This window comes from Leopardus geoffroyi, chromosome E3 (genome assembly GCF_018350155.1).
Source record: "Leopardus geoffroyi isolate Oge1 chromosome E3, O.geoffroyi_Oge1_pat1.0, whole genome shotgun sequence".
Lineage (NCBI taxonomy): Eukaryota > Metazoa > Chordata > Mammalia > Carnivora > Felidae > Leopardus > Leopardus geoffroyi.
In genome coordinates, this window is record NC_059340.1 from 17,674,293 (window position 1) to 17,696,231 (window position 21,939).

At 39.8% G+C, this 21,939-nt stretch overlaps 1 protein-coding gene across 3 annotated transcripts in view; it reads right to left on the reverse strand.

The window, feature by feature from the left end:
• The window catches only part of ITGAX (integrin subunit alpha X), a 46,217-nt gene that overhangs the window by 6,854 nt on the left and 17,424 nt on the right, over nucleotides 1-21,939 (reverse strand). For all 3 annotated transcript variants that reach the window (XM_045460341.1, XM_045460344.1, XM_045460343.1), the window contains 6 exons: nucleotides 19,215-19,345; nucleotides 18,926-19,083; nucleotides 18,629-18,783; nucleotides 17,578-17,709; nucleotides 17,409-17,482; nucleotides 17,052-17,193 (listed from right to left, as the gene is read on the reverse strand). In XM_045460341.1, the coding sequence (XP_045316297.1) occupies nucleotides 17,052-17,193; nucleotides 17,409-17,482; nucleotides 17,578-17,709; nucleotides 18,629-18,783; nucleotides 18,926-19,083; nucleotides 19,215-19,345 (792 nt within the window). The remainder of the gene's footprint in view (nucleotides 1-17,051; nucleotides 17,194-17,408; nucleotides 17,483-17,577; nucleotides 17,710-18,628; nucleotides 18,784-18,925; nucleotides 19,084-19,214; nucleotides 19,346-21,939) is intronic.

Genomic DNA, 21,939 nt, shown 5'->3' on the forward strand with positions numbered 1-21,939 from the left:
CGCGGTCCGTGAGTTCGAGCCCCGCGTCAGGCTCTGGGCTGATGGTTCGGAGCCTGGAGCCTGTTTCCGATTCTGTGTCTCCCTCTCTCTCTGCCCCTCCCCCATTCATGCTCTGTCTCTCCCTGTCCCAAAAATAAATAAAAGTTGAAAAAAAAAATTTTTTTAAAAGAAAGACAGACTAGATAAGTCAACCCTCTTTGTTTCCATCACTCAATTTAAATTTCTACTCTTGTTTTATTCAGCTGCTTGACAATTTCTTCTGAATAATTTAAAGCACATTCTGAATATCACATCATTGTATCCAGAAACACTTCAGTGTATGCCACTAACAGATAAGGGTATTTTTTAACATAACCACAAGACTTAAGAAATCACACTCAATAAAATAACTCCTTAATACTAGCTAATATCCAGGTCATGTTCAGTCTTCACATTGTCTCCAATAATGTTATTTTGCAGCTCATTTTTATTTATTTTTTACAACTATTTTTAAAATCAATATCCAACGAAGGTTCACATATTGCACTTGGTTGACACATCTAGTAGTACATTCAATGATAGGGTGCTCAACCCTCACACAGCCAGAATTTGCCATTCCTAGTGTATTCCTTCATACATAAATCAAAATATGCTCCCATTGGGAATATTACTAGCCTAAGAGAGACATAGGAGACCAACCAACCAAATGGAAGGTATAGACCTAGTTTAGATGTTGTTCAAATAAACCAGCTGTAAAAAAGATATTTTTGAGACAATTAAGGAAATTAGACTATGGTCTAAATACAAAGGAATCATTAATTTTGTTGGATGTGATCATGATATTGGGGTCATGTAAGATGTGTGGGAGGAATGCAATGACATGTTGTCTGGGACTTGTTTTAAAATACATCAGCAAAGGGAAAAAACCCAGATGAAATAAATGTGGTCAAATGTTAATAATTGTTGAATTTGGATGATAAATTGTGGGGAGGTTTGTTGAACTACCTCTTATTTTTGTAAATGTTTAACATTTCATAATAAAATTTTCATTAAACAACCTGTTTCTCTTTGACTCCCTGTTGTCCTAGTTCTATCTTCTAGAATAGAAATTGCCAAATGACAGCTCACCATCAATTTTTACAAATAAATTTTTATTGGAAAACAGCTATGCTCATTCATATACATACTTTCATTGTCAATAGCTACTTTCATTCTACAACAGCAGAGGTGAATAGATGTGACAGACACTGTGTGACCCACAAAGCTGAAATATTTATCATCTAGTCCTTCATAGAAAAAGTGAAATCAGTAACCAAATGGTTAACAAGACTAATATGTGCAACTACAACTTTTTACCCAACTTGCTTGTTCTCAGAATGTGGCCTACCACCACATTTCTGTAGAAACAGTCTTGCCTAAAACCATGATAACAAAACACTTGATTTAGGTGTTTTGCAGAGACTCAGGCCTCATCAAGAAACTGGCCAGAACTGATCAGGACCACTGACTGCCTCTTTGACCATGCACAAATGCACAAGGGGTGAACTTTTGACATAGAAGGGCCTAAAACTCCACTCTTGAATCATGCTAAGAAAACCATCTTCTGGTAATACGTAACATGCATGACAGCTTATGCAAAAGCTTCTCACGGTGCAGATAACAAAATGACTGCAATCCTCCCCTACTTATTAACTTCCTTTATCTGATTCTAAAGTCATATCACTCTTCTCCCCTATAACCAGACCTTGTTTTATTTGCCTTTAAATATCCCTGACTCTCCCTTTCCTTATGCAATGTCTCAATGATTGGTTTTACTGCACATTGAGGGTATGGACTTGGATTTGGTTACAAATTTGGCAAACCAGCCAGGAACTCTGCCTATGATTTGTCTACTCTCCAGCCAGTAAAAGTAACAGGAGGTTGGTGATAAGTCCAAGCAGTGTCCTAGGCTCTTTTGTTCTAGAGACCATCCCAGGGTCACCACCCCAACTTGGCACCACTGACTTTCTATGTTTAATTTAACTCTGTGGCAAGGAAACATCTTTTGGTTTGGACAGACATCTTTTCAAGAGTATTTTGGTATCATAGCATGTGAGCTTATTTCTTATTCTCATTCAGTTGCCTCAAAATAGGTAGGGGCATTTGGTTTGGTTCTCTTAGCCTCCTTTTCTTGCTTAACTAAGAAAAGTTTCCTAGGGTGCTAAGTGAAATAAGTCAGTCAGAGGAAGACAATACCATATGATTTAACTCATATGTGGTACTTAAGGAACAAAACAGATGAACACAGGGGAAGGGAAGGAAAAATAAAATAAGATAAAGACAGAAGGGGAGGCAAACCATAAGAGACTCTTAAGTAATAGAGAACAAACTGAGGGTTGCTGGAGGGGAAGTAGATGGGGGGATGGGATAAATGGGTAATGGGCATTAAGGAGGGCACTTGTTGGAATGAGCACAGGGTGTTATATGTAAGTGATGAATCACTAAATTCTACTCTTGAAACTAATATTACGCTATATGCTCTATATTAAGTAACTTGAATTTAAATAAAATCTTGGAAGAAAAAAATAAAAATAAAATAAAATAAAATGAAATAAAATAAAATAAAATAAAATAAAATAAAATAAACATAAAAAGAAAAAGTTGACTAGAAAACTTTTTGGTTCAGTCAGTGAAGACCCAACTTTCAGAGAGGAACTAGAGACTAGGAAGCCATTTGGTTCAGTAGGTGAAGCCCCAACTTTTAGTGAGGAACTAAATGCTTACAGTAGTACTCTCTGAACTTCATCTGGTATGTTTGTTGCTGCAGCTTTTGGTATCCCTGCATAATACCAGCGATGTTCTAATTAGAAAATGAGAAATGACTATTTGATTTCTGCATGTAGCCCTTTGGGCTATACTCTCCAAAATTGGGCAGTGTTTAGTTATGAAACTATGAAAAAATTATCTTTTTTTGCAACACTGCTTGGCCAAAATATGTTACATTCTGGAGAAAAATGACCATTAATTAATGGATTCATAAATTATAATACCATTTTACAGTTAGATATTTGTAAAAGGGAAGGTAAATGGGATGAAATACCTTCTGTTCAGTCTTTTATGATTTTGTATCAGAATAAGCTGGCTCAGAAAAGATGTAAAATTTTACTCCAACAGCACAGTGACACTAAAAAATCTGTGTTGCCTGAATCCAACTGGAGAAAAGAGGATAATTTATTGATTATTGAATTAAACCCCCAAAGGGGGTACCAGAGCAGCTGCCCCTCCACAGCAGCTCCATTCCAACAACTTGAGCATCAAAGGGACCCTGAACCAGGTCCCCTTACCTTGGGGGGGGGGGGCAGAGTTTGGAAAGATTTCCCCTTCTCATACCCAGCAGGGTGTTTAATTCATCCAGGGAATCACTGATTCCTGAGGATGGCAATATCTGCTAACACAGGTCCCAATTGGATGTTCAGACGCTGGAAGAATGATTTGGGTCCACTCTCGATTCTCTACCTCAGATTTGTTTAATTGAAAAAACAGTATGCTTACTTATAGAGATGACCCCAAGAGGATGGAAAATTTGTTTTCATCTATTTTTGCCACTCACAACCCACTTAGGTAGAGGTACAAAATCTGTTAAATACTTTCCTCACTTCTAAGGAATGCTGCATGTGGCCAGGAAAAGGCTAGAGAAGAAGCTAATCAGCTACATGCTGAAACCCCAGTAACCCCTTAAGAGCTGATTCCATCATGGCCATTGCTACTGTGGATCCCAACTGGAGTGTCAACGTTGGAGACTGCAGTTAGCTTGAACACTATCAGGATTCCATTTTAGCTGGATTAAGAAAAGGAGTCCCTAAGCAAAGGAGTGTAAATAAGAGTCAAGAAGTTAAAACTGAATGAGAACCCTTCAGAATTTCCTGAAAGAATTTTTGAGACACATCAGAAATAAACTGATATTGATCCTGAGGCACCAGAAATTTTTAAGATGATCAATATGATGTTTATCAAACAAAACATACCTGGAAATTCAAAAAAAAAAAAAAAAAAAAAACTCCAAAAGCTGCATTGGTAATGCCCTTCACAATTGTTTGAAACTGTCTTTGAAGTTTTTAACAGTATCAACAGAGACCAAGCACAAGAAATAAAAGAGCACCAGAAAATGAAACAGCATGTTGCCTTGTTAACTGCGCTTTAACTCAAGGAAATCCAAGACCAGGCCAGGGACCCCTAGAGGGTGAGATTGACAACAGATAAGAAATTCAGGTGCCCCAATTTGGGTCTTGTCAATATGCCTATTGTAAAGAAGAGGGCCATTGGAAAAGAGAATACCCTAGGCTCATGAGTTCTCTTAAGGAGACAGAATCCCAAAGTGCCCACCAGATACCTTAACTGGTTGATGGTGACTAAGAATGAAGGGGACCAGGGGTTCCTTTAAATCTTGTAAAGCCTATCATCATATACCACAAGGAACCCCAAATAACAATGGCAATGGGAAATAGACTCATGGACTTTTTACTGATGTGAGGGCCACATATTCAGTACTCTGGGTTCTCTCTGCTATAGCTGTACCAAGAGTTTTGGGAGAAGTATTGACTAAAACCTTCCCACAACCACTAAACTGCCAAATGGGACAAATTCACCTTAAATGCAGATTTCTGAATATGCCCGAATGTCCCATCCCTTTACTGGGCTTTGATCTATTAACTAAACTGAATGCTAAAGTTAATTTTGCTATTGGATCCATAGATATAAAGGTACCACCAGAACAAGCTTCATCAAGGTAGAGAAGTTCTATTAGAGCTGCCTGAAGAAGTCATCTGAAAAGTAAGATCAGATGTTTGGATGGATAGGAAGCCAGGACAAGCAAAAGCAGGGACACTTGTACATATTAAGTTTTGTGATGGGAATTCCAAACTTCAGATAGTATCCATTAAAAAAACAAACTAAAAGGGGAATTCAGCCTGTTCTCTCTGCCTTCTTAGAATTTGGCCTTCTCCACTTTTGCCAGTCCACATACAATGCACCTATTTTTTAATGTTTATTAATTTTGAGAGAGAGAGAGCATGCAAGCACATGTGAGTGTGGAGGAGTGGCATAGAGAGAGGAAGAGAGAAAATCCCAAGCAGGCTCCACACTCAGTGCAGAGCTCAACACAGGGCTCTATCCCACGATCATAAGATCATGACCTTAGATGAAATCAAGAGTTGGATGCTCAACCAACTGAGCCACCCAGGCACCCCTACAATACACCTATTTTGCCTGTACAAATTTAAGAGCCATTAACCACACAGTTGCATGGATTCCTAGGTATCACTGGATTTTTCCACATTTGGATTCCTGATTTTTTTAATATAATTTATTGTCAAATTGGTTTCCATACAACACCCAGTGCTCATCCCAACAAGTGCTCCCCTCCATGCCCATCACCCACTTTCCCCTTTCTCCCACCACCATCTACCCTTAGTTTTTTCTCAGTCCTTAAGATTCATCACTAAACCTGTCTATGAAATTCTTAAAGGAAGAAATAATGAACTTCTTTATTGGACTGGAGAATATCATTAGGCATTCCAAGTTGTTAATGAAAAGCTACTCACAGCTCCTGCTTTGAGCCTTCCATATATCAGGAAGCCTTTTGATTTGTCTGTCCATGAGAGTCAGGGGATCAGTCTTGGGAGTGCTAACTCAGAATTTGGGCAACATAAAAAGATCTGTTGCTATTTTTTTCTAAATAATTAGATCTAACAACTAAGGGATGGCCAATGTGTGTGAGAGCAATAACAGCCTCTTGTAATCTATTACAAGTAGAAAAATTTGCTTTGGGGTATCCTACCACACTGCATACTCTACATTTATGTACTCTTCCTACTGGAACAAAAGGGTGGCTACTGGCTCACCTCTAGAAGATTAGGCAAATATCAGGTTGTCCTATTGTACAACCCCAATGTTACTTAGAAAGCGGTCTCCACCTTGAACCCAGCCACATTGCTCTCCAACAACACTGAGGGACCCATACATGACTGTATACAGATAATTAACAAGTTTATTCCAGCCATCCTGATTTTATGAATCTGACACTGGAAAATCCAGACTTTGAGATGTTTGTGGACTGGAGCAGTATATTATGGATCACGGACAATAAAGAGCTGGATATGCAGTGATGACCCATCAGTAGAAGCTCTCTCACCAGGTACCTCCACTCAGAAAGCTGAAGCCATAGCTCTCATAAGAGCCCTCCATTTAGGTATGACAAGACAGTGACTATTTTTACTTATTCTAAATACACCTTTTTACCAGTCCATGCATATGCAGAGCCATTTGGAAGGAAAGAGGTTTGTTAAATTCAGGAAATAGGGAAATTGAACATGACAAAGAGACTTTAGAAGTACTAGAAGCTGTTTTGGAACTCAAGGAGGTAGCTATTGTCCCCTGCTGAGGGCATCAGAAATTGGACTGTTTTCTTGCCAAAGGTAACAATCAGGCATGATCATACAAAGACTTCAAAACCCTCTATAACAGCTTTAGTACCAGACATAGACTTAACTAAATATCAACTCTAACCTTCCTCTGAAGACCTAAGAAGAGCTAAGAAATGGATATTTGGACATATTTCTGGCATTGAAACTGGCTGGAAATATAATAAATAAGGAATAAACCTTAACCTAGAATATCTTATGGAAGAGATAATTAATGATATTCACAAGCACCTGTTATGGACATAATGCTGCTCTTTAATGGATCCAATCATATATTATGGATCCCAATATTCAGGAAACTGTTCAAAAATAGTTGAAAAATGTGATATTTGTGCTAAAAAAAATCCTAGGACCGAACCCCCACAAGTCCTAAAAGATATAGAACTTAGAGACACCAAACCTGGAGAAAATTGGGAGGAAGATTTTACCATGATGCTGAAAACAACAGGTAACTTTCAATATTTGCTAGAATTTACAGACACCTCTACAAGTTGGGTTGAGTTTTTTTCATGCCATTCAGAGAAGTTTTCAGAAGTTTTCAAAACACTTTAAAACCAATCCTAGGTTTGGATTGCCACTAACAATTCAGAGAGACAATGAAGCAGCATTTGTGGCTAAGGTCACACAAGCAGTATCTAATGCCTTGGGCACTTGATGGAGACTACATACTTCCTAGAGACACCAATATTCTGGGAAAACAGGAAAAAAATGAACCATATGCTTAAAAACTTTGGTAAAAATCTGCCAAGAAACCAACTTAACTGGGAAAAAAGTTCTTGTTAGTTGCCCTGCTTCAGTAAGAGTGGCTCCTAGAAGTAGGCTTGGTTTAATCCCCTATGAAATGTTTTATGAAAGACACTTTCTGTATTCTTTTCATGACTTATGAGTTCCAGGTGGGGCTCATGTTAGGGATTTGGATACTATCGGGTACATTCAATCTTTGGGAAATATTCTAAGTGCTATACATACATTTGCTTCTATCAGGTTGATGCATTTCACAGATGTATTCTTATACCGCTTGAATCTTGGAGACTTGGTGTTATTAAACACCTTGAATAAGAAGCACCTGGAGGATCAACTCCAACCTCATTTGACAGGACCTTATGAGGTGCTGTTGACCACCATTCTTCAGTGAAACTGAAGGGAATTAAGCCATAGATTTGCCACACTCAAGCTGGTTCCACAGGAATCCATTGGTTCCCTATGTCCTGTCAACAAGAACATAGGGAAAAACTCTGCTTGGACCAGAAAGCCTGAGATGGACCTGAAACTGCTACTTGGGAGAACTGGTCTAAAGAAACCAATAGATAAGTAACAAATAACTTATGACCTATTAATAGTTTATACACTATGAATGTTATTCCATTTTCTATTTGCATTTTCCTATTACATTTCCTATTTATATTTCCTATTTACATTTCCTAAGTAATTTCCTATTACAATCTCTCAAGTTTGGAAAGATAATTCCATGATTAGGATTTCTCAAATGTCATATACCTATTGGATATGTCACCCTAAACCACACTCAGTGTACAACCACAATGACCCAATAGTAATGCCTGTAACCAACTTTTCTCTGATCCCTAATTTTTCAATACATCTAAATCAATGCACTCCCTTAGCTTACAGAATCAAGTTAACCAACTTGGCCTCCCTCATTTTTCTTATCCTTTATTTTTCTCCCAACTATCCCAAAATATGGGCCTCTCACATTCAATGATTGGAATACACCCTAGAAGCTTGTATTTCTCCTTTTGTTTACAATATAATCATAACAGTTAATAATTTCACCTCTTGTTAAATTAATTGACCCTTTTTCCTTTCATCACCTTTTAGAGATTTTTGAGAAATATGCTGTTTTAAAAGTTACTCATCTTGAGCACTGAGTGCTGTATGTAAATGATGAACCACTGGAATTTACCCCCAAAACCAAGAGCACACTGTACACACTGTATGTTAGCCAATTTGATGATAAATTATTTAAAAAACAATAATAAAATAAAATGTGTACTTAAAACAAAAATAAATAAACTTTTAAAAATTGAAAAAGAAAAGTTACTCATCTTGTCCTGCTCCTCTCTGTACAATACTGAAAACTAAAAGAACTTGACAACATAGGACCCCCACACCCTTCTGTGTTACTCTCTTACCAATTACACCAAACTTAACTATACTTCTTCTTGGTTTCAAATAATACAATGATTCTGCAAAATGAAAGTATTGACCCCAATAAACTAAGAGGAGTGCTATGTGAACCCCAGGTTACATTTTTGTTTGTGGATATCAACACTTCCCTTGGCAATATGAATGTTTATGTGGCTAGCACATGGGAGGTACTTGTCTCCTAGGACATTTGGTCACCCCTTTTTTCATATATAATTCTAACAAAAGCAGACATTTGACCAGTCCTCTCAACTGTTCTACAGGTTAAAGAGAGAAATCACAAAATATTCTGATTATTTTCCCAGAAGTCAGGAAGATGGAATTTGGTACATGTTTAGGAGACCATTATTGCCAAAGTGTTGAATGACATCACATGAACATATGATAAGAAATTGTTCAATAACTTTAGGAATTATTAAATAAAATAAAACTTCCCAAGCCATAGCAGCCCAACAAAAGGCCTTGGGCAGGAATAGTTTTATAGAATATAATTTAATATAATATAATTTATAAAATATATAATTTATATAATATAATATATAATAGTTTTATATAACATAATTTAGATTATATTTTAGCAGAGCAAGGAGGTGTTTCTGTAAAAGCTAATTCATCATGCAGCATATATATTAGCACTTCCTCAGAAATTGAAGCTTGTATTTACAAAATAAGACAACAAGCTACTTGGTTACAAGTCTCCCCTAATGTCCCAGACTCAGATTTGGACTCGTTTTCCAGGTTATTTTCTTGGATACTCCAAGAAATTAGATCAATTTCCCTAGGATTATTCATATTCCTACTTCTCCTTTGCTACTTAATCATAAAATGTGGTATAAAATGTACAAAAACTATTAACCAAAGTACAAAAATTTTGGTAATGCAGAATGTTAGCTTACAACATGGAACAAAGGATATTTCCAAATAAGTGCAAAAAGTTTCCATTCCTCTAACCCTGATCTACACACTATTTCAGCAGGAAATAGCTAGAGTAGTCATCATCCCAGTTCCCTCAAGAATGAGAAATAATCAAAAGACAGTGGGCATAGAAACCAGTAACCAAAGAGTTAACAGGACTAATAAGTGCAACTGCAACTTTTTACCCAAATCTGCTTGTTCTCAGAATGCAGCCTGCCACCATGTCTCTGTAGATAACAGTCTTGCCTGATGCCATGATAACAGAAGGTTGATTTAGTTGTCCTGCAGAGACTCAAGCCTTCACTAAGAAACTGACCAGAACCAGGGAATACAACATGGCAGAGAGGTAGTGGGACCCAAAGCTTCCTAGTCCCTCAAACACAGCAGTGTTGAGGCCAAAGGACTTTGAATTCCAAGAGTCCGGGCCACAGAGTGACAGAGACCTCTCCAGGGGCCCACAAGGACAACCTGGCCCATAGGTGTATGATTGTGAACTGGGAGAGATAAAATGGGTGGCATAGGCATGAAGGGGAGGGATCCCCTTCTGTGGAGAGACAAAGGGGAGAGAAAGGCTGTGGAAGTGTAAGACTATATTTGGACAAGAGAGAAACCACAGACCTGAGATCAGAAAAAAAAAAAAAAAGAAATATCCAATTTCTAACTTCGAGGCTTTCTCTGGACTGGAGTCAGCTGCCCTATTCTCGCACCTGGAAAGGAGGGGAGCCAACCCAGGGCTCAGTAACTAGTTCAGAGACACAGTCCACAGTGGGAGAAAGCAATCCCCTCCCTCATGTGCTGTGGGAAGAATGTATACAGCCATTCAAAGGAAAAAGGACCCTGCCTGTGCCCACCAGCCAGAAACCATTTATCGGTGGGGTGGAGCGGCACTTCTCCCAGAACTGAGGTGCACAGAGTGGGATCCTTTAAGACATCAGCGTTTGAATCCCAGCTGAGTACTAGGGAGGCATAGAAGTCGAGTCAGTGGAGCAAAGAAAAAAAATAGGCCTGCTTATGCCCACACAGTGCTGCGAGGACTACCTGAACAGAGTGGCTTGGGACACCTGTTCTGGGGAGGAGAGACTGGGGTGTCACCATTTTTCTCCCCATCACCAACAAGGTGGGGCTTCAGAGAAGGGGCAACAGGCCCACAGTGGAGGCGGGACTCACCTACACCAAACCATACCCTTCAACACCAGGTGACTACATATCTACCAGAGATTGACACTGACCAACCAGACACCCCCTCCTCCAGATGAGCGCTGCCCCCGGTTCCAAGGCACCCAGAGGTTTTGCCTTTCCAAATTTAATTCTTGGACAATTCTTAGTTTATATATTTTTTCTTCCTTTTCTCCTTATTTCTTCCCTTCCCTAGTCTGGGTATTCAGGTTGTTGGTTTGTTTAAGCGGACATATTTAATCTATTTTCTTTATACCTGTTCTATATCTCCCTCTTTATTTTCCTCTCTCTCTCTCTCTCTCTCTCTCTGTCTCTCTGAATTAAGCCATATAGTTTTCTGCCTGGTCAATTTTCTTTTTTTTTCTTTTTCCCGTCCACGGTCATTTTTCTCTTTGTATGGGATAAGGCCTGTTCCACCACTACCACCACCCCCTTTTTTTTAAATTTTTTTTCCAGGGTTACTTTAATGAACAAATCAAAGCACACCTGGTACAGAGTCCAAAACATCACTACGAGGAGGGAGATAAAGAAACTAGAGTCACAACAACAGAAAGTACATAACACACTCCAAAAAACACCTCCTGAAGGTCCAGGTCCTGGACAGTGTATAGTAGTGCTCGCAGGTGCAGGACACATAAGTTTCTAAAACACATAAGGGACAGAAAACTAGCCAAAATGATGAAACAGAAGGATTCTCCTCAAAAGAAATTCCAGGAAGAAATGACAGCTAAAGACTTGATCACAACAGATATAAACAATATAACTGAACAAGAATTTAGAATAATAGTCATAAGATTAATCACTGGGATTGAAAAAAAAACATAGAAGACAGCAAAGAATCTATTGCTGCAGAGATCAAGGAACTAAAAAATAGTCATGATGAATTTAAAAATGCTGTAAATGAGGTGCAAAATAAACTAGAGGTGCTGACAGTGAACACTGAAGAGGCAGAGGGGAGATTAGGTGAAATAGAGGATACAATTATGGAAAAAGATGAAGCTGAGAAAAAGAGAGATAAAAAAAAATTCTGGACCATAAGGGGAGAATTAGAGAACTAAGTGATTCAATGAAATGTAATAATATCCATATCATAGGAATTTCAGAATAAGAAGGGAGAGAGATAGGAGCAATTTGAACAAATCATAGCTGAGAACTTCCCCAATCTGGGGAAAGAAACAAACATTGAAATCCAGGAGGCACAGAAAGCTCCCTTCAGATGTAACAGGAATTGATCTTCTGCATAACATATCATAGTGAAACTGTCAAAATGCAAAGATAAAGAGAGAATTCTAAAAGCAAGAGATCTTAAAGGGGACTCTGTGAGGAATGTTGCAAAGACTACAAAGGACCAGAGACATCACCAAAAAGATGAAACCTACAGGTAACACAATAACATTAAATCCACATCTTGCAATAATAACACTGAATGTAAATGGACTAAATGCTCCAATCAAAAGACGTAGGGTATCAGAATGGATTAAAAAAAAAAAGACCCATCAATTTTCTGTCTACCTTTAGACCTGAGGACACCTTCAGATTGAAAGTGAGGGGATAGAGAACCATCTATCATGCTACTGTAAGTCAAAAGAAAACTGGAGTAGCCATACTTGTATCAGACAAACTAGATTTTAAACTAAAGGCTGTAACAAGAAATGAAGAAGGGCATTATGTCATAATTACAAGGTCTATCCATCAAGAAGAGCTAACAATTATAAATGTTTATGCGCCCAATTTGAGAGCTCCCAAATATATAAAACAATCACAAACGTAAGCAATTTTGTTATAAGAATATGGTCATTGCAGGTGACTTTAATATTCCACTTACAACAATGGACAGATCATATAGGCAGAAAATCAATAAAGAAACAATGGCCCTGAATGATATACTGGACCAGATGGACTTGACAGATATTTTCAGAACTTTTCATCCAAAAGCAGCAGAATACACATTCTTCTCGAGTGCACATGGAATGTTCTCCAAGATAGATCATATACTGGGTCACAAAACATCCATCAATAAATATAAAAGAATTTAGATCATACCATGAACATTTTCAGATCACAATGCTATGAAACTTGAAATCAACCACAGGAAAAAGTTTGGAAAACCTCCAAATGCGTGGAGGTTAAAGAACATCCTACTAAAGAATGAATGGGTCAACCAGGCAATTAAACAAGAAATTTAAAAATATATGGAAACAAATGAAAATGAAAACACGATAGTCAAAACCATTTGGGATGCAGTAAAGGTTGTCTTAAGGGGAAAACACATTGCAATCCAGGCCTATCAAGAAACAAGAAAAATCCCAAATACAAAATCTAACAGCAAACCTAAAGGAACTAGAAGCAGAACAACAAAGAAACCCCAAGGCCAGGAGAAAAAGGAAATAATAAAGATCAGAGCAGAAATAAACAATATAGGATCAAAAAAAAAAAACAAAACAGTAGAACAGATCAATGAAACTAAGAGCTGATTTTTTGAAAAAATAAGTAAAATTGATAAACCCCTAGCCAGATCTTAAAAACAAAAGAAAGAGGACCCAAATAGATAAAATCACGAAAGAAAATGGATTTATCACAACCAATCCCTCAGAAATACAAGCAATTATCAGAGAATACTATGAAAAATTATATGCCAATAAACTGGACAACCTGGAAGAAATGGACAAATTCCTATACACCCACACACTACCAAAACTCAAACGGGAAGAAACAGAAAATTTGAACAGATTGATAACTAGTGAAGAAATTGAATCAGTTATCAAAAATGTCCCAACAAACAAGAGTCCTGGGCCAGATGGTTTCCCAGTGGAATTCTACCAGACATTTAAATCAGACTTAATACCTATCCTTCTCAAGCTGTTCCAAAAATAGAAACGGAAGGAAAAGTTCTGGACGCATTCCATGAAGCCAGCATTACACTGATTCCCAAACCAGAGACCCCACAAAAAAGGAGAACTACAGGCCAATATCCCTGATGAATATGGATGCAAAAATTCTCAACAAGATACTAGCAAATCGAATTCAACAGCATATAAAAACAATTATTCACCATGATCAAGTGGGATTCATTCCTGGGATGCAGGGCTGGTTCAATATTTGCAAAGCAATCAATGTGATACATCACATTAATTAAAGAAAGGCTAAGAACCATATGATCCTGTCAACAGATGCAGAAAAAGCATTTGACAAATTACAGCATCCTTTCTTAATAAAAAACTCTCAAGAAAGTCGGGATAGAAAGAACATACCTGAACATCATAAAAGCCATATATGAAAAGCCCACAGCTAATATAATCCTCAATGGGGAAAAACTGAGACCTTTCCCCCTGAGATCAGGAACACGACAGGGATGTCTACTCTCACCACTGTTGTTTAACATAGTGTTGGAAGCCCTAGCATCACCAATCAGATGACAAAATGAAATAGAAAGCATCAAAATTGTCATAGAAGTTGAGCTTTCACTTTTCGCAGATGACTTGATATTCCACATGGAAAACCGGAAAGACTCCATCAAAAAGCTGCTAGAACTGATACAGTAATTCAGCAAAGTCACAGGGTACAAAATCAATGTACAGAAGTCTGATGCATTTCTATACACCAATAATGAAGCAACAGAAAGAGAAATCAAGACTTCAATCCCACTTACAATTGCACCAAGAACCATAAAATACCTAGGAATAAATGTAACCAAAGACGTAAAAGATCTGTATGCTGAAAACTATAGAAAGCTTATGAAGGAAATTGAAGAAGACACAAAGAAATGGAAAAACATTCCATGCTCATGGATTGGAAGAATAAATATTGTTAAAATGTCAATACTACCCAAAGCTATCTACACATTCAAAGCAATCCCAATCAAAATTGCACCAGCATTCTTCTCAAAGCTAGAACAAACAATCCCAAAATTTGTATGGAACCAGAAAAGACCCTAAATAGCCAAAGTAATGTTGAAAAAGAAAACCAAAGCGGGGGGCATCACAATCCCAGACTTAGGCTCTACTACAAAGCTGTAATCATCAAGACAGTATGGTACTGGCACAAAAAAACAGACACATAGACCAATGGAATAAATAGAGACCCCAGAATTGGACCCATAAATGTATGGTCAACTAATTTTTGACAAAGCGGGAAAGAGTATCCAATGGAAAAAAGACAGTATCTTTAACAAATGGTGCTGGAAGAACTGGACAGCAAGCAACATGCAGAAGAAGGAAACTGGACCACTTTCTTACACCATACACAAAAATAAACTCAAAATGAATGAAAGACCTAAATGTGAGACAGGAAACTATCAAAACTCTAGAGGAGAAAACAGGCAACAACCTCTTTGACCTCAGCCGCAGTAATTTCTTGCTTGACACATCTCCAAAGGCAAGAGAATTAAAAGCAAAAGTGAAGTATTGGGACCTCATCAAGATAAATAGCTCTGCACTGCAAAGGAAACAATCAACCAAACTAAAAGGCAACTGACAGAATGGGAAAAGGTATTTTCAAATGACATACCAGATAAGGGCTTAGCATCCAAAATCTATAAAGAACTTACCAAATTCAACACCCAAAAAATAAATAATCCAATCAAGAAATGGGCAGAATACATGAATAGAGACTTTTCCATAGAAGACATCCAGATGGCAAAAAGACACATGAAAAGATGCTCAACATCACTCATCATCAGGGAAATACAAATCAAAACCACACTGAGATACCACCTCACACTGGTCAGAGTGGCTAAAATTAACAACTCAGGAAACAACAGATGCTGGTGAGGATGTGGAGAAACGGGAACCCTCTTGTACTGTTGGTGGGAATGCAAACTGGTGCAGCCACTCTGGAAAACAGTGTGGAGGTTCCTCAAAAAATTAAAAATAGAACTACCCTACAACCCAGGAACAGAACTACTGGAATTTATCCAAAAGAAACAGGAGTGCTGATGCATAGGGGCACATGTACCCGTATAGCAGCTCTTATGGGTGCTATATAGCCAAATTATGGAAACAATAGCCAAATTATGGAAAGATCCTAAATGCCCATCAAGTGACGGATGGATAAAGAAGATGTGGTTTATATGTACAATGGAATGCTGCTTGGCAATGAGAAAGAATGAAATCTGGCCATTTGCAGCAACGTGGATGGAACTGAAGGGTATTATGCTAAGTGAAATAAGTCAGAGAAAGACAGATACCATATGTTTTCACTCATATGTGGATCCTGAGAAACTTAACAGAAGACCATGGGGGAGGGGAAGGGGACAAAAAGTTACAGAGAGGGAGGGAGGCAAACCATAAGAGCCTCTTAAATACTGAAAACAAACTGAGGGTTGATGGGGGTTGGGGGAGAGAGGAAAGTGGGTGATGGGCATTAAGGAGGGCACCTATTGGGATGAGCACTAGGTGTTGTATGGAAACCAATTTGACAATAAATTATATTTAATAAAAAATATATAATAAAAATAAATAAATAAACATTTAAATTTTTTTAATTAATAAATAAAAGCTTTAAAAAGAAAAAGAAACTGACCAGAACTAGTCATGACCACTGACTGTCTCTGAGAATGCACATATGTCCAATGTATGAACTTTTGACATAGAAGGGCCTAAAACCCTATTCTCAGATCATATTATGGACACCAATCTCTGGTTGTGGATTGCATGAAAACATATGAAGAAGCTTCTTGCAGGCACAGATGACAAAATGACTTCAACCTTCCCCTACTTATTAATTTCCTTTATCTGATTTTGAAGTCATGTAGCTCCTCTCCCCTATAGCCAGACTCTTTTTTTGTTTGTTGCCTTAAAAATCTCTGACTCTCCCCCTTAGAGAAGGTGGATTTGAGGCTGGCTTTCCCATCTCCTGGTTGGGCTGCCTCTCGAATAAACCCTTCCCATGCTGCATATTCAATGTCTCAGTGACTGGCTTTGCTGTGCACTAGGCATACAGACTGAGGTTTTATTACCAAATTATCCAAAGCCCTGATCTATAGAAACCAATAAATTCAACTCTTTCTTCTACAGAACAGTGTTTTAAACTATTTGAGGGCCAAGATGTTTTATTTAAAGAGGAATACTTATATGGTGTGGAAAACAAAGAAATTTAAGGCAGGGTCCCCTTTCTCTCCACATCTGCAGCCTTGTGGGAATTAATTTCTGATAGTATTTCTAAAATACAATACCCAGAGTTGAATACAGCATGAGCCAAGGCAAGCTCCAGCAATATAACCATACTCATCCAACTATGATCACCCCAGTCCTCTTGGCTTACAAGAGGCTGCTAAGCAATGGTGGCACCTGCCTGAGCTCTAAACCAAGCACAGGAGTCTCTGCTGACCCCCAGCCATCAGCTGCTTTCTTCCCCAGATACCTGGCTCCCTGCCACACGACGATAAGACAGCCCTGGAGGGTAGAAGAAGGTGATTGTGGTTCCATAGGAGTCTTCACCATCATTCCACACTGTCACTTTCATATTCAGCTCCAGGGTACTCCCCACCACCAGAGTCTTCAAGCTAGTTGTTGGGGTAGAGGGCAGGAGATAATTCTGGGACTGGGGCTAGAAATGGTCTGGGGATAAAACACAGAGTGAGGAAGTAGGGAAGAAATGGGGTACAGGTTGTCTGTTTCTGAGCACAGGGTAGAAATGTTAGGGAGAGCCAGAGCAGGAGCTCCAGGTTCAAGAAGAGGGGTTGGGGAACCAGGGCAGGTCTAAGGAGTGGTAGCTCACCCTGAGAAGTCAAAGGAGATGCCAAGGTCATCCTGACAGACATGGTCAGTTCCACAATTCTTCTCAAAGGGAAGCTGAAAGGGAAGGCAAAGTGACATTTTCCCCAAGTTCTGGAGTCCACACCCACACCCTCCACTCCTTTCTGGAAGATTCCAGTACCAGGACTCACAGAGGCCATGAAGTATCGCTGAGCATCCACAGCCAAGATAGGCTGGAGGTTTCCAAAGGAAGGGATAGGTTTGCCCACCAGGGAGAAGTTGAGACGCAAGGTGATGGGGGTCACTGAGTCCTCCACACAGGCCTAGAGAATGGACATTGAAAACAGCAGTAGCTAAGGAATGCATCCTCACAGTCACTAGCTGTGTCCTGTTCCCTCATCTGTAAAATGTAAAATCTGTGTGCAATGACTATAATTCCACCATGCAGAACCCCTGCTTTGCCTATTTTCTGCCTTGAATTCCTTACCCCCAGCCTCCTACACAGCTCACTCATTCTATTCAAGATCTTCCCAAACTCTACCTGCTCAGGAGGTCTCCCCAATACCTTCTCTGCTCTCCTCCCTGACTTTATCCTTTTTTTTTTATTTTTTAAATGTTTATTCTCTTTTTTTTTTTTTTTTTTGAGAGAGAGAGAGAGAGCAAGTGGGAGAGGGGCAGAGAGAGGGAGACACAGCATCCAAAGCAGGCTCTAGGCTCTGAGCTGTCAGCACAGAGCCTGACACAGGGCTCAAACTTATGAACCACAAGATCATGACCTGAGCTGAAGTCAGATGCTCAACCGACTGAGCCACCCAGGTACCCCGACTTTATCTTTCTTCATAGCATTCATCACTATCTGACATCTATTATCTAGGAACTTGATTGCTTTTGGTCTTCCCCTAGAGTTTCCCATGATCATGCTGTGTCCCCAGTGCCTCAGACAAGGCCTGTCTCAGAGAAGCAGTTCCTAAAAGAATCCCAGTACATCAACCCATAGCTCTCTAAAGCAGTGGTTCTATCCTAAAATCCAGCTATGTAGCCTCAGCAATTACAGGTGACCCATCCATTTATTCGTTTGCTCACTCACTCATTCAGCTAACAATGTTATGCACCTCCTGTATGCCAGGTGCTGTGCTGGGGCTGAACCACAGTGAGAATCAGAACACACTCTGTTCTTTCCCTGCCCAGCCCACTGCCAGCCTCAGAATCTCTGCCATCCCCAGGACTTCAAAGTCCCCTTACCAGGAGGAGCAACCTCACGGTCTCACAGTACTGTCTCAGCCCAAGGACTCGGACATGAGTCAGATTCCGGGCTTTTGTCTCTTCAAAGATGGCACGGGGATTCTGGCGGCCAGGGTCGAGGGTCAGGTCAAAGGTCACAGAGCTTTGGAGGTCACCTGCAGGGGAAAGGAGGGGATAAGGAGAGATGAGAGAGCCAGAAATTCCTCAGGTGGACAAGGTTCAAGGCAGGAAACAGGAGTCCTGAGCTGAGGGATTCCAAGTGTCAGGGTATCTTAGGCCAAAGAAGAGAGGACTCACCCAGCTGATTCTTGGGACTTTCATAAATACGAAGGCAGACGTTGGCATCACCCAGTGCCTTGACAGAGGCTGTCTCTTCCCGACATTCAAACACAGACCTGGCAATCTCTGCAGATGTGAATTGGATATTCATCCACACCCTGAGCACAGGTCTGGTCCTATGAGTGGAAAACTGAGCTGATGGCAGACCCTTGATCCCAGGAAGACAACGTGGGATGGGGATTGGGAGGCTGGAGTCTTACGTGGACTTAGGATACCATCTGGAAGTGTCTGAGAAAGGCTTTCTCACCTTAGCAACATCACCTGCCCCTGGGCCCCCACAGCCAGGTCCACCAGTCCATCCAGGGTAAGGTCCTGACCCCCACTCAGTGACTGCCCAAAATACTGGAGGCTGGGAGAGAGCTGGGAGCCTGAGATCCGCTGGTGAGAAAGAGAACAGCAAGTCAAGTTGAGGGTGAGGGAAATGAGTTGGAAATTAGCAACAAGAGGAACAGAAAGGTATGAATATGGGAGACAGAAAGAAGAAGTGAGTAGTGAAAAGATGTCACCAGAAGTACTTAAAAAGAGGAAGTGGGGTGGGGCAATGATGACTAAAGAAAAGGAAAGATCCCTAAGACATAAGTGAAGACATGGTGATTGAAAGTCTGGCCTGGTGACCTGGGTCTCATTCATTCATTAATTTACTTAGTCTCAAGTTCAATTATGGAGCCTCCACTCATGAGCATGAGGTCTTGGGCCAGGATCTGATCTTACTGTGCCTCAGTTTCCTCATGCTTCATATGGGGATAATAATACCTCAGAGTTTAGCTGTGAGTAGTAAATGAATTAATGCATATAGTTCTTTGAACAGCACCTGGAAAAGTCACTAGTCAGTTACTGATTATGATGAGTATTAGGGCTAAATGGGACCTCAGAGCTCATCTGACCCCACCTCCTACTTTTCGGACAGTGCCAAGGCCACATGACCTTTAAGAGATCAGCTCCATATCTGAAATCAGATCCTCTGACACCATGCAAAGGCCCCTTTTTGCTCCCAAAGGCGACCATATCTCTTCAGAGGACAAGGAATGGGAAGTGACTGTACCCATAAGAAAATGCTCTGGGGTGCTGGGAGAACTGGACAGCAACATGCAGAAGGTTGAAACTAGACCACTTTCTCACACCATTCACAAAAATAAACTCAAAATGGATAAAGGACCTGAATGTGAGACAGGAAACCATCAAAACCTTAGAGGAGAAAGCAGGAAAAGACCTCTCTGACCTCAGCCGTAGCAATCTCTTACTCGACACATCCCCAAAGGCAAGGGAATTAAAAGCAAAAGTGAATTACTGGGACCTTATGAAGATAAAAAGCTTCTGCACAGCAAAGGAAACAACCAACAAAACTAAAAGGCAACCAACGGAATGGGAAAAGATATTTGCAAATGACATATCGGACAAAGGGCTAGTATCCAAAATCTATAAAGAGCTCACAAAACTCCACACCCGAAAAACAAACAACCCAGTGAAGAAATGGGCAGAAAACATGAATAGACACTTCTCTAAAGAAGACATCCGGATGGCCAACAGGCACATGAAAAGATGTTCAGCGTCGCTCCTTATCAGGGAAATACAAATCAAAACCACACTCAGGTATCACCTCACGCCAGTCAGAGTGGCCAAAATGAAAAAATCAGGAGACTATAGATGCTGGCGAGGATGTGGAGAAACGGGAACCCTCTTGCACTGTTGGTGGGAATGCAAATTGGTGCAGCCGCTCTGGAAAGCAGTGTGGAGGTTCCTCGGAAAATTAAAAATAGACCTACCCTATGACCCAGCAATAGCACTGCTAGGAATTTATCCAAGGGATACAGGAGTACTGATGCATAGGGGCACTTGTACCCCAATGTTCATAGCAGCACTCTCAACAATAGCCAAATTATGGAAAGAGCCTAAATGTCCATCAATTGATGAATGGATAAAGAAATTGTGGTTTATACACACAATGGAATACTACGTGGCAATGAGAAAAAATGAAATATGGCCTTTTGTAGCAACGTGGATGGAACTGGAGAGTGTGATGCTAAGTGAAATAAGCCATACAGAGAAAGACAGATACCATATGGTTTCACTCTTATGTGGATCCTGAGAAACTTAACAGGAACCCATGGGGGAGGGGGAGGAAAAAAGAAAAAAAAAGAAAAAAAGAAAAAAAAAAAAAAAGAGGTTAGAGTGGGAGAGAGCCAAAGCATAAGAGACTGTTAAAAACTGAGAACAAACTGAGGGTTGATGGGGGGTGGGAGGGAGGAGAGGGTGGGTGATGGGTATTGAGGAGGGCACCTTTTGGGATGAGCACTGGGTGTTGTATGGAAACCAATTTGACAATAAATTTCATATAATAAAAAAAATAAATTAAATAAAATAAAAGAACATTACAAAATAAAAAAAAGAAAAAAAATTAAAAAGAAAATGCTCTGGAAACTTGCCTCCCCTGTGCATTCCTTCTCTTTTATTTCCATTGCCCCTATAATGACAAATCCCTTGAAGAATGTGTCCTTTAAAATCTCTAGACACTGCTGGGACTGGCAGACATTAGGCATAGTCATATTAAATAAAGAGTAATTTGCCAATTACTAAGGATGTCTAGAAAGGAAGAGGCAGGAAGTGATATACAAACCCAGTCAAATGGCTTCATGCTCAAGAAAACTGATCTTACCACCATATCCTCAGGTTTGTGTGGGGCCCAGTGGGAATAGGGTAAGTCCTTCCCAGTCAAGTATGTTGTGGGATACATCATGGTAGGAAGGAGGAAAATCATGGTGGGCCAGCAAATCTGGAAAGGTCTCCTCTTAGATACCTTATACCCTCTTGGGTATAACTCAAGTGATACTTGCAATTGAGATTTTTCATAGATACGCTTCTAAGCAGCTGTAGCAACGTGAAGTTAAACAGGTGGTGTGGAATGAATGCAGTTTCTTGACATCTGGTGTTATTGTCAACAAAGCCTTTCACCCTCTTCTTAAACTTCCAAGTTC